Source organism: Myotis yumanensis, unplaced genomic scaffold (genome assembly GCF_028538775.1).
Source record: "Myotis yumanensis isolate MYYU_CA2020_CCGP unplaced genomic scaffold, mMyoYum1.0.hap1 SCAF_12, whole genome shotgun sequence".
In the NCBI taxonomy this organism is placed as follows: Eukaryota; Metazoa; Chordata; class Mammalia; order Chiroptera; family Vespertilionidae; genus Myotis; species Myotis yumanensis.
In genome coordinates this window covers 18,135,885-18,146,700 of record NW_027223763.1, presented here as the reverse complement: position 1 = coordinate 18,146,700, position 10,816 = coordinate 18,135,885, and the positions used below count along the sequence as shown (strand labels likewise).

The window sequence follows — 10,816 nt, the reverse complement described above, 5'->3', positions numbered from 1 at the left end:
GATACCTCTTCTATCAAAATTACATTAGGATTATTTTGATTGCCATTTAAAAAATCAAACAAATATTAGCTGAGCCAAAAAAAGGAGAGGATTTATTAATTTAAATAACAAGGATGCCAAATGATAGATCTGGATTTGCACATTGAATCTTGTTAATGGAGCATGAATGCCTCCAACAGCCCTGGATCACCTGGCCTTCAGGTGGTGATCTAAGAAGGAAGAGCATATTTTGCAGTAGGTCCAATAATATACTAGGGAGACCTTGGACTGACCAGCTTGAGCCATAAACCCATTTCTGAACCAATCATTATAGCTAGGTAGTAGAGGTATTCTATGTAGACAAATTACATAAATTATTTATATCCAGAGTATTAAAGAATCTCCTATAAATTAATAATAAAAAGAAAAATGACCTAAGAGGAAACTAGACAAAGCCATAGAAGAGAAAAATTAATAGCAATAAATATATGAAAAATTTTCATTACCAACAGTATTCACTATAATAATCATAAATTAAAACAATGAAATACCAATTTTATTTTATTTAAAAGTAAAAATTCAAAAGTAAGTGTTGACGAGAGTGTGGGGAAATTGGGTCTCTCACTGCTGGGAAGTAGTTAAATATAGCATCATACATCCATGATTTAGAAGACAGCGTAGCTAATAGAAATAATGAGGTAGTGCTGTATATATTAACATAGGAAAGTCTCCAAGACTTATTGTTCAATAGGAAAAGGTAATTCTCAAGTGGCAATTTGAAAAGCCATTGGAGATGCACCTTAGGAGAACCTGCAGCAAAGTGTGCAATTTGCTGACAGCCCACAGCTGCCAACTCAGTGGACTCATGAGGCCAAAGAATGAGGATGTCACTAGGGCAGTGGTCGGCAAACTGCGGCTCATGAGCCACATGCGGCTGTTTGGCCCCTTGAGTGTGGCCACGAAGTTCCAATCGCACTGTACATGCGCGACTGCACGTGGTATTTTGTGGAAGAGCCACACTCAAGGGGTCACAGTTTGCCGACCACTGCACTAGGGCAAGAGGAAACAAATCTTAAAACAACATAGTAAGTGCAATGATAGAGATGTGTACAATATATTATGGAGGCCCAGAGGAGGTAAACCTAACCCAACTTTGGAAAGATACATAATTCGGGGTCTGGGATGGCTCCCAGGAGATGAAGATCAAGCTGAGCTAGGTGTTAACTGGGTGGAGAGGAGGGAAAAAGCATTCCAGAGACTGAAACTGCATGATAAATTTATAGAGGCAAGAAAACTGTATATACAGGGAACCACCAGTGGGTTACTAAGTATTAAAATAAGAGATAGGGATGGATTATAAAAGATGAGGAAGCTAACAGGGTAGGCAGTCTAGCAAAGCCTCCTACATAATATTAGGGAGGTTTGAATATGTTTTTATGTGATGAGGAGCTACTAAAGGCTTTGAACAGGAGAGGCTATCTGAAAAGATTTTAGAGGATGGTAAGACACAAGGCAGAGGGAATAGGCAGGAGGCTATCGCTGTCATTCAGAGAAGATGCATGTCTAAAAAAAGAGGTTGGAATAGCATGACACTAGTTGGAACCCTAGAAGGAGAAGAAATCAAGGAATACTGAGTTGGTACAATCTGTAGGTATTGGTAATGGGTTGGTATGGGAAGTGGCGTGAGAGAGGGGGAGGAGTCACGATTAGATATACCCAGGGCTCTGGTGTGAGTTCAGGAGAGGTGGAGAGATGAATCAGAAGATCAGACAAACTATACCTCAGAGAATACAGTGATGGTTGCAAATGGCATCCGGTATTGTCCTTCTGCCACTGTCTTAAAAGGGATTCTAAAGGGATTTTCTTTCCCTTGTTCCTCCAGCCCTACACTGGCATTGCTGGCCTAAGTGGATACTCACCAGCTGGCCGTGTCCATCATTACAGCCAAGTCTGAGAATTCCTGATTATACTTAGAGCCTGTGGAGCTGCTGACACAAACGGTCATTAGCAGATGACCCTTTTGTAACAAACTATGCTTTAAAATGTAAACTGTGGGGCATTCTCCTTGCATTGTCCAGAAGAAACTTTCTCCTGCCTGAGCCTGGATTAATCATGAGAGAGCTCATCAACATTCCACTGGTACATATTCTTACCCTGGTTGCCTTCAGCGGGACTGAGAAACTTCCAAAAGGTTGGTGTGAAAACTCTTATCTTCTTGTTGCCTTGTCATAGTTCTAAACTGTGTGTGTGTGTGTGTGTGTGTGTGTGTGTACACGCACACGCGCACGTGTGCTCTGATCACGACCGATTCATATTATGGTGGGCTTAGGTTTTAGTTGGTAAAGTAGGAGTGGAGTGTGTGGAGAGCAGAAAGCTATATAAATAAGCAATTGATTGATGATCTCCTTTCTACCCGTATCCTTCCCTGCCTTAAGGTCTGCAGTAAAAACGTTAGCCTGCAGAGCCCTCACTCATAGAGGAAACATTAGCAGGTAGAAAGCTTAGACTGCACGTTATCAAGATCCGTTTTGTTTATGTTTATGTCAAACTTCAGGGTGGTCTAAATGAATGATGAAAACCTTTTAACTCTGGAATATAATCAACCCTACTCCCAGACATCCAGAGTGTTCACTTCTGAACGAAAAAAAATCATTTCCATTTTCACTTTTAATTTTACAAAACACTTCCTAAATATTTTAGTTACTTAAAAAATCAGAATTAGAGAAAGATACACACAATTTGCCTACTTAATAAAAGCCTAAAGACAATGGATTCTCAATAACTTTGAGGCCAAGTCATGATTTGGCTTGGCAAGAGACTGTGAACGTTTTTTTCAGAGCCTTTGGAATGTACCGGAAATAACACCACCTCAGGGGAAAGGAAAGCAACTTAAGAAACTGACAAACACCTGTTGCAGTAGCAAGAATGTCCACAGTGATATGGGTTCTGGCCAGTGTATTATGAAACTGAGACTAGTGAATTTCAAATCAGGAAGAAAGACTGGAAAAATCTGTGATTTGCAAAGGGACTGAGGGCTGCACTGAAATCTTTTTATAAACACATGAGAAAACGGATTGAATGGTATCAATTAAAGATTTTTCAAATTACATGTATTACAGTGGCATAAAAAGACTTCTGTGTTTAATGACACTCTCAAATTAATTATTTTCCCTTTATATATCACTTTATCAAAGAATTGGATACGCTTGCATTGTGTAGATAAGTGAAGGTAGTATCTGTATGTAGATGGGAAATGTAGCTTTAGATTTTGTGGTTCACTAAAATTTCTGGAGCCACAATGTTAAGATCCACATGCTAATAAGATACAGCTTTTTTCATAGCCTGATTTCATATACTTGTTTTGTTTTCTATTTTACATAAGCAGAATGATACTTTCAAATGCATTTTAAATATTTACTTGCCAACTAATATGTTGAGGTATCTCCAGATAAAAGAGCACCTCGATCTTTTCAAATAGCTAATAATAGCCAGAAAGATTTAACATCGGCTGCAGATTATTTTAATACTTCCTGATCATACAACGGATGTTTGGTAAGACAGCACCTGGATGTTAGGACTTACGGATTATGTCTTATCTGTGCTATTCTAAACTCCAAAGTTATATAGAATGACATGGTGAAATGCTAAAATTTAGTAAAATTCATTATTATAAGAAGCAGGACAATTGATTTTGATGGTTCATATTAGAATTTGGTGCACACACAAAAAATCCCCAACCTCCTTATATGAGCAACTCCTAATTTGTATTTTAGAAAGAAATGATTTTCAGTTTCCAAATTTTACAGGTAAAGCCCTTAGTTCACACTATCTCTATTTTGAAAACTTCAAAATATCAACCTTAGTCAAAAACACCAAGTCTAGCAGAGCAGAGATACATTAACTACATACCCTAGTTCTAAGAATAAACATTATCATGAAAACACAGCCCCTAAAATTATAAAAGTTGAAATGCATAGAATATGTTGGTACAAACAAAATACAATAATGTGCTATTATTTTAATATTATTTAACATAATAAAAATATTCTACATAAACTATTTCATAGTTGATACTTTTATTCTTGGCAGAAAGCAACTTTTAAGGAAGGTTTTTAGATTGAATCCATTTTTCCTAAGCCCTTATCATGAATGAATCAGGGACTCTGCCCAATAGTATTTTACAAAATAGACTGACAGATTTAAAATAGTGCAAGGGCATTCAGTGGATTCTTTTCTGTCAGCATGCCATTTTCTCAATAAAATTAATAACCAGCTTTGTAGAATTAATAGCTTATTGTTTGGTTTCAGTTTAAGCAAGATTCCTGACTAGTGATACTTTCAATGATGAACTCAATATCATAACCCACAAGTAGGAGAACTTTACAAACCATCATGTATGAAAGTAGCCAATGTTTCACTGAATTGCTCACCTTAACCACATACTTCAAAAATATTTAATGCTTTCTCATGAAGTATTAAGTGCACAGCAGAATTTAAATGGTGGGAGTACAGGAATTCACGTAAGCAGCACTGAATTTTGGTAACATGCACAAAGAGCTCCTGTTTACACTCCGTTTTTAATATTACCCCATTGACTAGCATACCTAGAAATTTTTGAGTCTGGGTAGTTTGCTTTGCAGTGGTTCTCAACCTTCCTAATGCCGCGACCCTTTAATACAGTTCCTCAGGTTGTGGTGACCCCCAATTTCATTGTTACATATTGAACATAATTAAAGCATAGTGATTAATCACAAAAACAATATGTAATTATATATGTGTTTTCTGATGGTCTTAGGCGCAACCCCTGTGAAAGGGTCGTTTGACCCCCAGGTTGAGAACCACTGCTTTAGAGATATTTGAGTAACCTCCTCTTCTAAATCGAATGTATACAGGGATAGGATTCACAGATCCAACATATGACTAATTCAGAGTGGGCACAGCTGTCATTGAAATCCAGGACACTAAGTCCTGGATGAATGTTTAATAGTGACGTGCATTGTACAAGTAACTCATCGCATGTTTGGGGAAACACAAGTTGCTTTACATATTACTGACCTCAAAGAACAGAAAGAAAAAGCAGAAATGTCAAGATTTCTACCCTATTTCCGAAGGTGAAATAGGCAACTTCGCAATGAAACAGGACTTGGTGGTCATTGGGGGAGGTGACAAGGGAGTAGAGGACCCAAAGAAAGTGGTTCCACTCAGGAAGATGATGGAGTGGACCAGAGAATGTAGGACTACCTGGACCATGCTGAGAATCCAGCTGGGGCTGGGGACAGCACCTTTATGTAGCTCTGACCTGCACCATGGTTTCACTTTATCTGACAATCAGATATGAACATAGGAGCTGCAAGGACAGCTGGCTGGATTAGCACACGGTTGGTGCTCTAAGATCAGTACAACTAAACGACTATAAAGTAAGAGAGTTGCGATTCTATGGCAACACACCATGGAGTATAGGTTGAATAAGGACATTTAAGGCCTAGAGAAGTGCTCAACATATAATGTTAGGTACTATGCTAAGGATTGCCAGTGACTGTTAAAAGGGTCACTCCTGAGAACATGCACATTTTATATGGATCCCTATGAGATCAAGTCTTCACCCAAACGAAAGGCCTCAGGAGAAGCAACTTGAGAAATTCTAATGGGCTGAGCCAGAACTCTTACCTGCTTGTGTCCAATGTCATTCCTGAAGGACCAAGAGTGTATTCTGAGACAAAGAATTAATGATACAGCATTAATAAGTGATTGAGATTATCAATAAACTTTAGAAGTTCCAAAGCATAATAATAAAAAAATAACTTATGGCCCTAACTGGTTTGGCTCAATGGATAGAGCATCGGCCTGCAGACTGAAGGGTCCCAGGTTAGATTCCAGTCAAGGGCATGTACCTTGGTTGCAGGCACATCCTCAGCAGGGGGTGTGCAGGAGGCAGCTGATCGATATTTCTCTCTCATCGATGTTTCTAAACTCTCTATCCCTCTCCCTTCCTCTCTGTAAAAAATCAATAAAATATATTTTTAAAAAACTTACGTTATTACATCACCAGTAGAATAAGTGTTAGTTTCCAAGATATGCCAAATGATGAGCAATACTGCATACTCTCTTTCTTTGGGGGCTTTGGAAAATTTCCAATCCCAAAGCGTTTCCTCATACTGATAAAACAATACTGTATTCATGATGTTAGAAAAACTTGAATATTTTCCAAGTCTGAGCCCAAATTTTACTAAAACAGAAGGGAGCAAATACACCTGACTTCTTTGTTTTCTCAATCACTTGGTCACGTTAATCAGCAACTATTCGGGCAGAAGTTTGTATGTCAGTGACTAATATGCTAGAGCCCATGAAAGGTTAACATTATGTCCTTCTCATCTAGCAGCTAGTATTCAAGTTAAGTTACTCTTTGGGTCCCGGAAAGGGTTGTATTCATTGTCATGTATTTGTTATTCATGTGGTCCTTGTATTGAGGGAAGAAATAGTGCTCTATTTTCAACAGGCTCTGGCTGAGATGAAAGCCGAATAGTAGAATGAAAGTAAACAAGAGAGTCTGCTGAGTCAACAAGTACCATTAAATACAACTATGTGATAGTGTCAGTAAAATTTTAAAAGCAGATTTGTTTAGATAATTTTGGAATATAGACAAAATGGACTTAACCAACTATATTCTGCTGAAAGAAATTGATACCGATGTAAATATTACAACCCCTTCCCAATTTCTAACTAGTACTATGCTGAAGACATGAAGACATGGTATGGTTTAGAGTTAAAAGATGGGAACATTACGCCAATTTTAAACTTGAAATTCACCTCTACCAATTTGCACTTTTGTTATGTTTAGACAAGTTATTTAACCATTCATAGCCTCCATTATTTCTCACCTGCAAATGAGAATGATAATGCTATCTGTTTTTATATTTATACTATGATATATTTTATTCCATTTTTTTCTACATATCCTTTAAAATATGTATCATAATAAAATTGTTTATACACTTCTGCTTCCTGCCACTTTTACTAAACACTAGATCATGCACACATTCTATATTATCAATACTCCTCAAGATACCATTTGCAGTGACTCTAAGTAGCATTCTGGTTAGATAAGAGTTGCTGGTATATGTTAGATATCTGCTTCTCTAAAATAAAGGCCCTGATTTGCTGCATTTGTTGATTTCTGTAGTGTAAATATTCCAACCACAGTTAATTTCAAGCTACCAACACTGAATTGGTAAGAGATGTGCAAAAGCATGCCTTTATATACTACTTCTACCATACAGAAAGTTAGATGTAAATAACCTCAAGAACATAGATAATAGTAAAATAGTTAGGAAGTGATACATTTTGAGTATTATTACTTTGTTTTTAACATAATTCAATTATAAATTTATATGACATAGTGTTTAATAATGTCTGTATTTAACAATTGTCTCATAAAATTCAAGCCAGCTCCATCAGACCACAGTTAGAAGATGAAACCGTGTGTTTAACTCTTCTCCCACTTTTGTAAGGTTAGTAAGATTTAGTACAATTAATCTGTTTTGTGCAATGAAAGTCATCTACATACCTTTCCGTTTTGAGATTATTTTGTTGGGATAGTTTCCCAGAAATAAATATTAATGGTAAATCTGCATGTAATCCAGTGACCAGGAGAACAATTGAACAGTCCAGGTTTCTGTTTTTAAATTACAGAGTCAAATAATGCACAGGGTTTCATGTGGGCCAAGGACGATTTTAAGTGCTTTATGTATATTCATTTATTTAATCCTCGTGACAAGCCCATGTGGTGGTTTTATTATCATCTCCATCTGCGGCTGAAGAGGCACTAGTTAGGTGACTTGGTGGGGCAGGGAAGGATGCAGTGGGGATTTGAACTCAAACCCTGTGCTAGCCTGGTTGCTCAGCAGCCTTTCTCTTTAAACAATGAAAGCAGTCAATATTATCAATTAACCTTTGGGCCCATCATTACTTGCATTCCACAAACTTAATATAATATTTTTTGTTTTTATCTCTTAATATCATGTGATCATACAAGCAATTAATTATTTCATTTATTGTCTGATTAGAAATATATACTTTTTTTCTTAAGAGACTGACTTTTTCAAAATTTATCAATCACAAGTTTGCTTCCATTGCATTGGAAAATGAACATTTCTGTAGCATTCAGATTTATTATAACTTTTTGCTACAAAGATAATATGTATTCATTTGTTACACTGTAAGATACAGCAAACCAAAAATATAAAATTATACATAATGCTCACACCTAGAAGAAAATGCTTTTAACATTTTGGTATTCATTCTTCCATTCTCTCTCATATATACGTGTGTGTGTGTGTGTAATTTTCTTTAAAAATTTAGGAGCCTGTAAATTCATTTTGATGTTTGGCTTTGGCTTTAAGTCTTTATTTTTAAATAATTAAGCTTCATGATTGTTGTATCTTCCTGGCGAATTGTTCCTTTTTATGAGTAAGTAGTATTTCTCTTCATTTGATAAATGTTTATCACTTTATATTCTATTTTTTCTTATATTAGTACTGTTTTATCACTTTGTTTTAAGTAGTATTTACTTTGCATATTTTCCTTCTTTGTTTTCAACATTTCTGTTTTAATTTATTTGAGTGTGCTTTTTGTGTTTTTAAATCCTGTATGACAATATCTACCTTTTCATAGGTCATTGTACCATTGGCATTTACTGTGGTTTCTGATATATTCAGGCATGTCTCTTCTACTTTATGTTGTGTCTTCTGTTAACCATGCCTTTCTTGGCTTACTTATCCTGGTTCATTCGTTCCCTCCCTCCCTCCCTACCTCCCTCCCTCCCTCACTCCCTCCCTCCCTCCCTTCTCTTCCTTCCTTCCCTCCTCCTCCTTTTTCTTTTGATTAAAACACTAGTCTTTCCTTTTCCCTTGCTGCTTTGGAAGTTTGGTTTTGCATCTATTTTTTTAGTGGTAACCATTAATAATTTTTGTACTATGTTCCCTGTGCTGTACTCACACCCCTGTGCTATTTTTATAACTGTACTTCTGTGCAATCTGTACTTCTTCATCCCTTTCACCATCTTGCCCATCCCCCCAACCCCTGTCATGTGGCTTCCATATGTACCTTCTCTGGATCTAGGAGTTTGTTTCTTCAGTTATTTATTTATTTATTTTTTTAGATATGGGTACCATATGATTACACTTACAAGAGAAATCAAAGAAACAAAATAAACAAACAAAACAGTGATAAAATTTTAACACATTTAACTATACAGTTTTCTCCCCATGTCTGTAGTTACTCAGTATTGCTGCCATCTTCCTCTTTATGGTAATGAGTTTAACATATTTTAACTATCCACTGAACTTCTTCCCTGATCTTTCATCTTATAATTGTTTATATATAATTTTAGTTTCATTCTTTTTAAACACAAAAATTAGTGGTTTACTTTTCAAATATTCCATAGTGAATTAAAATTGGAATCATATTTTACTACCATCCTTGCTTACTATTGTCATCTCTCATCCCTTTTTTGTGGGTACAAGTTGTTTTTTACTGAGTTTATATACTTCACCAACTGTTTCACAGAAGGTCTGTGAGTGGTAAACAATTTTAGTATTTTCCTGTCTTTGTTTTGTCTTCATTTTACAATTATTATCTAAGTTGACTATAGAATTCCAAGCTAATAGTTATTTTATCTCATCCCTTTAAAGGTATTAATTGTTCGGTATCAATTGTTGCCGAATAACCTCATGTCAGCCTAATTGGCATTTCTATTAAGGTGATTGATCTTTTCTTTCTAGGAGGGTTTAAGATTTTCTATCTTTAACTTTTTATAGATTTAATCCAACATATCTAGGGATGAATTTATTATTCTTTATCTGGCTTGACACTTGGTATAACTTTCCATCTGAATATTCATGCTTTCTTTTCAATTTTGAAAAATGATCAGGTATGTATCCCTTTACAAATTGCTTCTTGGCCATTCCCTCTGTTTTATTTTCCTGGAACTTCCTTTAGAAGTGCCTGCCAATCTATATTTTATGTTTCTTAACTACTCTTTAATACATTTTATTTCTTTGTACTGTATTCTGTATATTTTAATGGTATTTCAATGGAAAATTTGAAAATAGTGGCCATAATACCTTTATATGTCATTTTTCCTAAAAATTCTGCTCTCTCGTTAGAGCTACTCTTTCAACCTTATAAAAATATATGCCTTTTATAAAGACCTCAGAAATATAGTCTGGTTCATTTAAATAATACATCAGTAAATGTGATAACCCTGGGAAAAGAAATCTCTAAGACATGGTCCATGACCTAAAGCTCAAGGTTTTTATAATTGAGTGGAACAAAGACATAAACAGATTATTTTAATAGTGTCCATGTGACAAGCCCTATAAGAGTGACATATACAGGATGAACTAAGGTTAAAGAAAAGGGCATTTGGCTCTAACAAATCAGGGAAATTGGGAGGACATGATGCTCAAACAGGATTTTAAGAAAAGAGTAATATTAACAAGAAAGATATGAGCTAAGTGAGACACTCCGAACTAACATTTTCCATTTTCCTTCACTCTCAGCCCATGAGTTTGCCTTTGAGTTTGAAAAAATAAGGTTATTTAGATAGAGTAGGTGTGTCGTTTATGGCCAATGTACCAGTTCTTGGTGTTTCCTGAAGCTGTCACCAACTACCCCACATGTTCACCCTGCTTACTGGGTTTTCATAGGCACCTTGTGTTTCAACTAAAATGACCATATAATTTATTGTCCTAACTCAGGTAATTTGGGAGTAAAGGGGGCATTATTGATAACTACATCAGGAGACCAGGTTTAACTGATTATTATAGCTGATCACCTT

General features: G+C 36.0%; 1 protein-coding gene across 5 annotated transcripts in view; it reads left to right on the top strand.

Moving 5' to 3' along the window:
- The first annotated feature begins 2,091 nt into the window (after positions 1-2,091).
- The window catches only part of MUSK (muscle associated receptor tyrosine kinase), a 64,270-nt gene continuing 55,545 nt past the window's right edge, over positions 2,092-10,816 (top strand). For all 5 annotated transcript variants that reach the window (XM_070430089.1, XM_070430087.1, XM_070430086.1 and 2 more), the window contains exon 1: positions 2,092-2,170. In XM_070430089.1, the coding sequence (XP_070286190.1) occupies positions 2,092-2,170 (79 nt within the window). The remainder of the gene's footprint in view (positions 2,171-10,816) is intronic.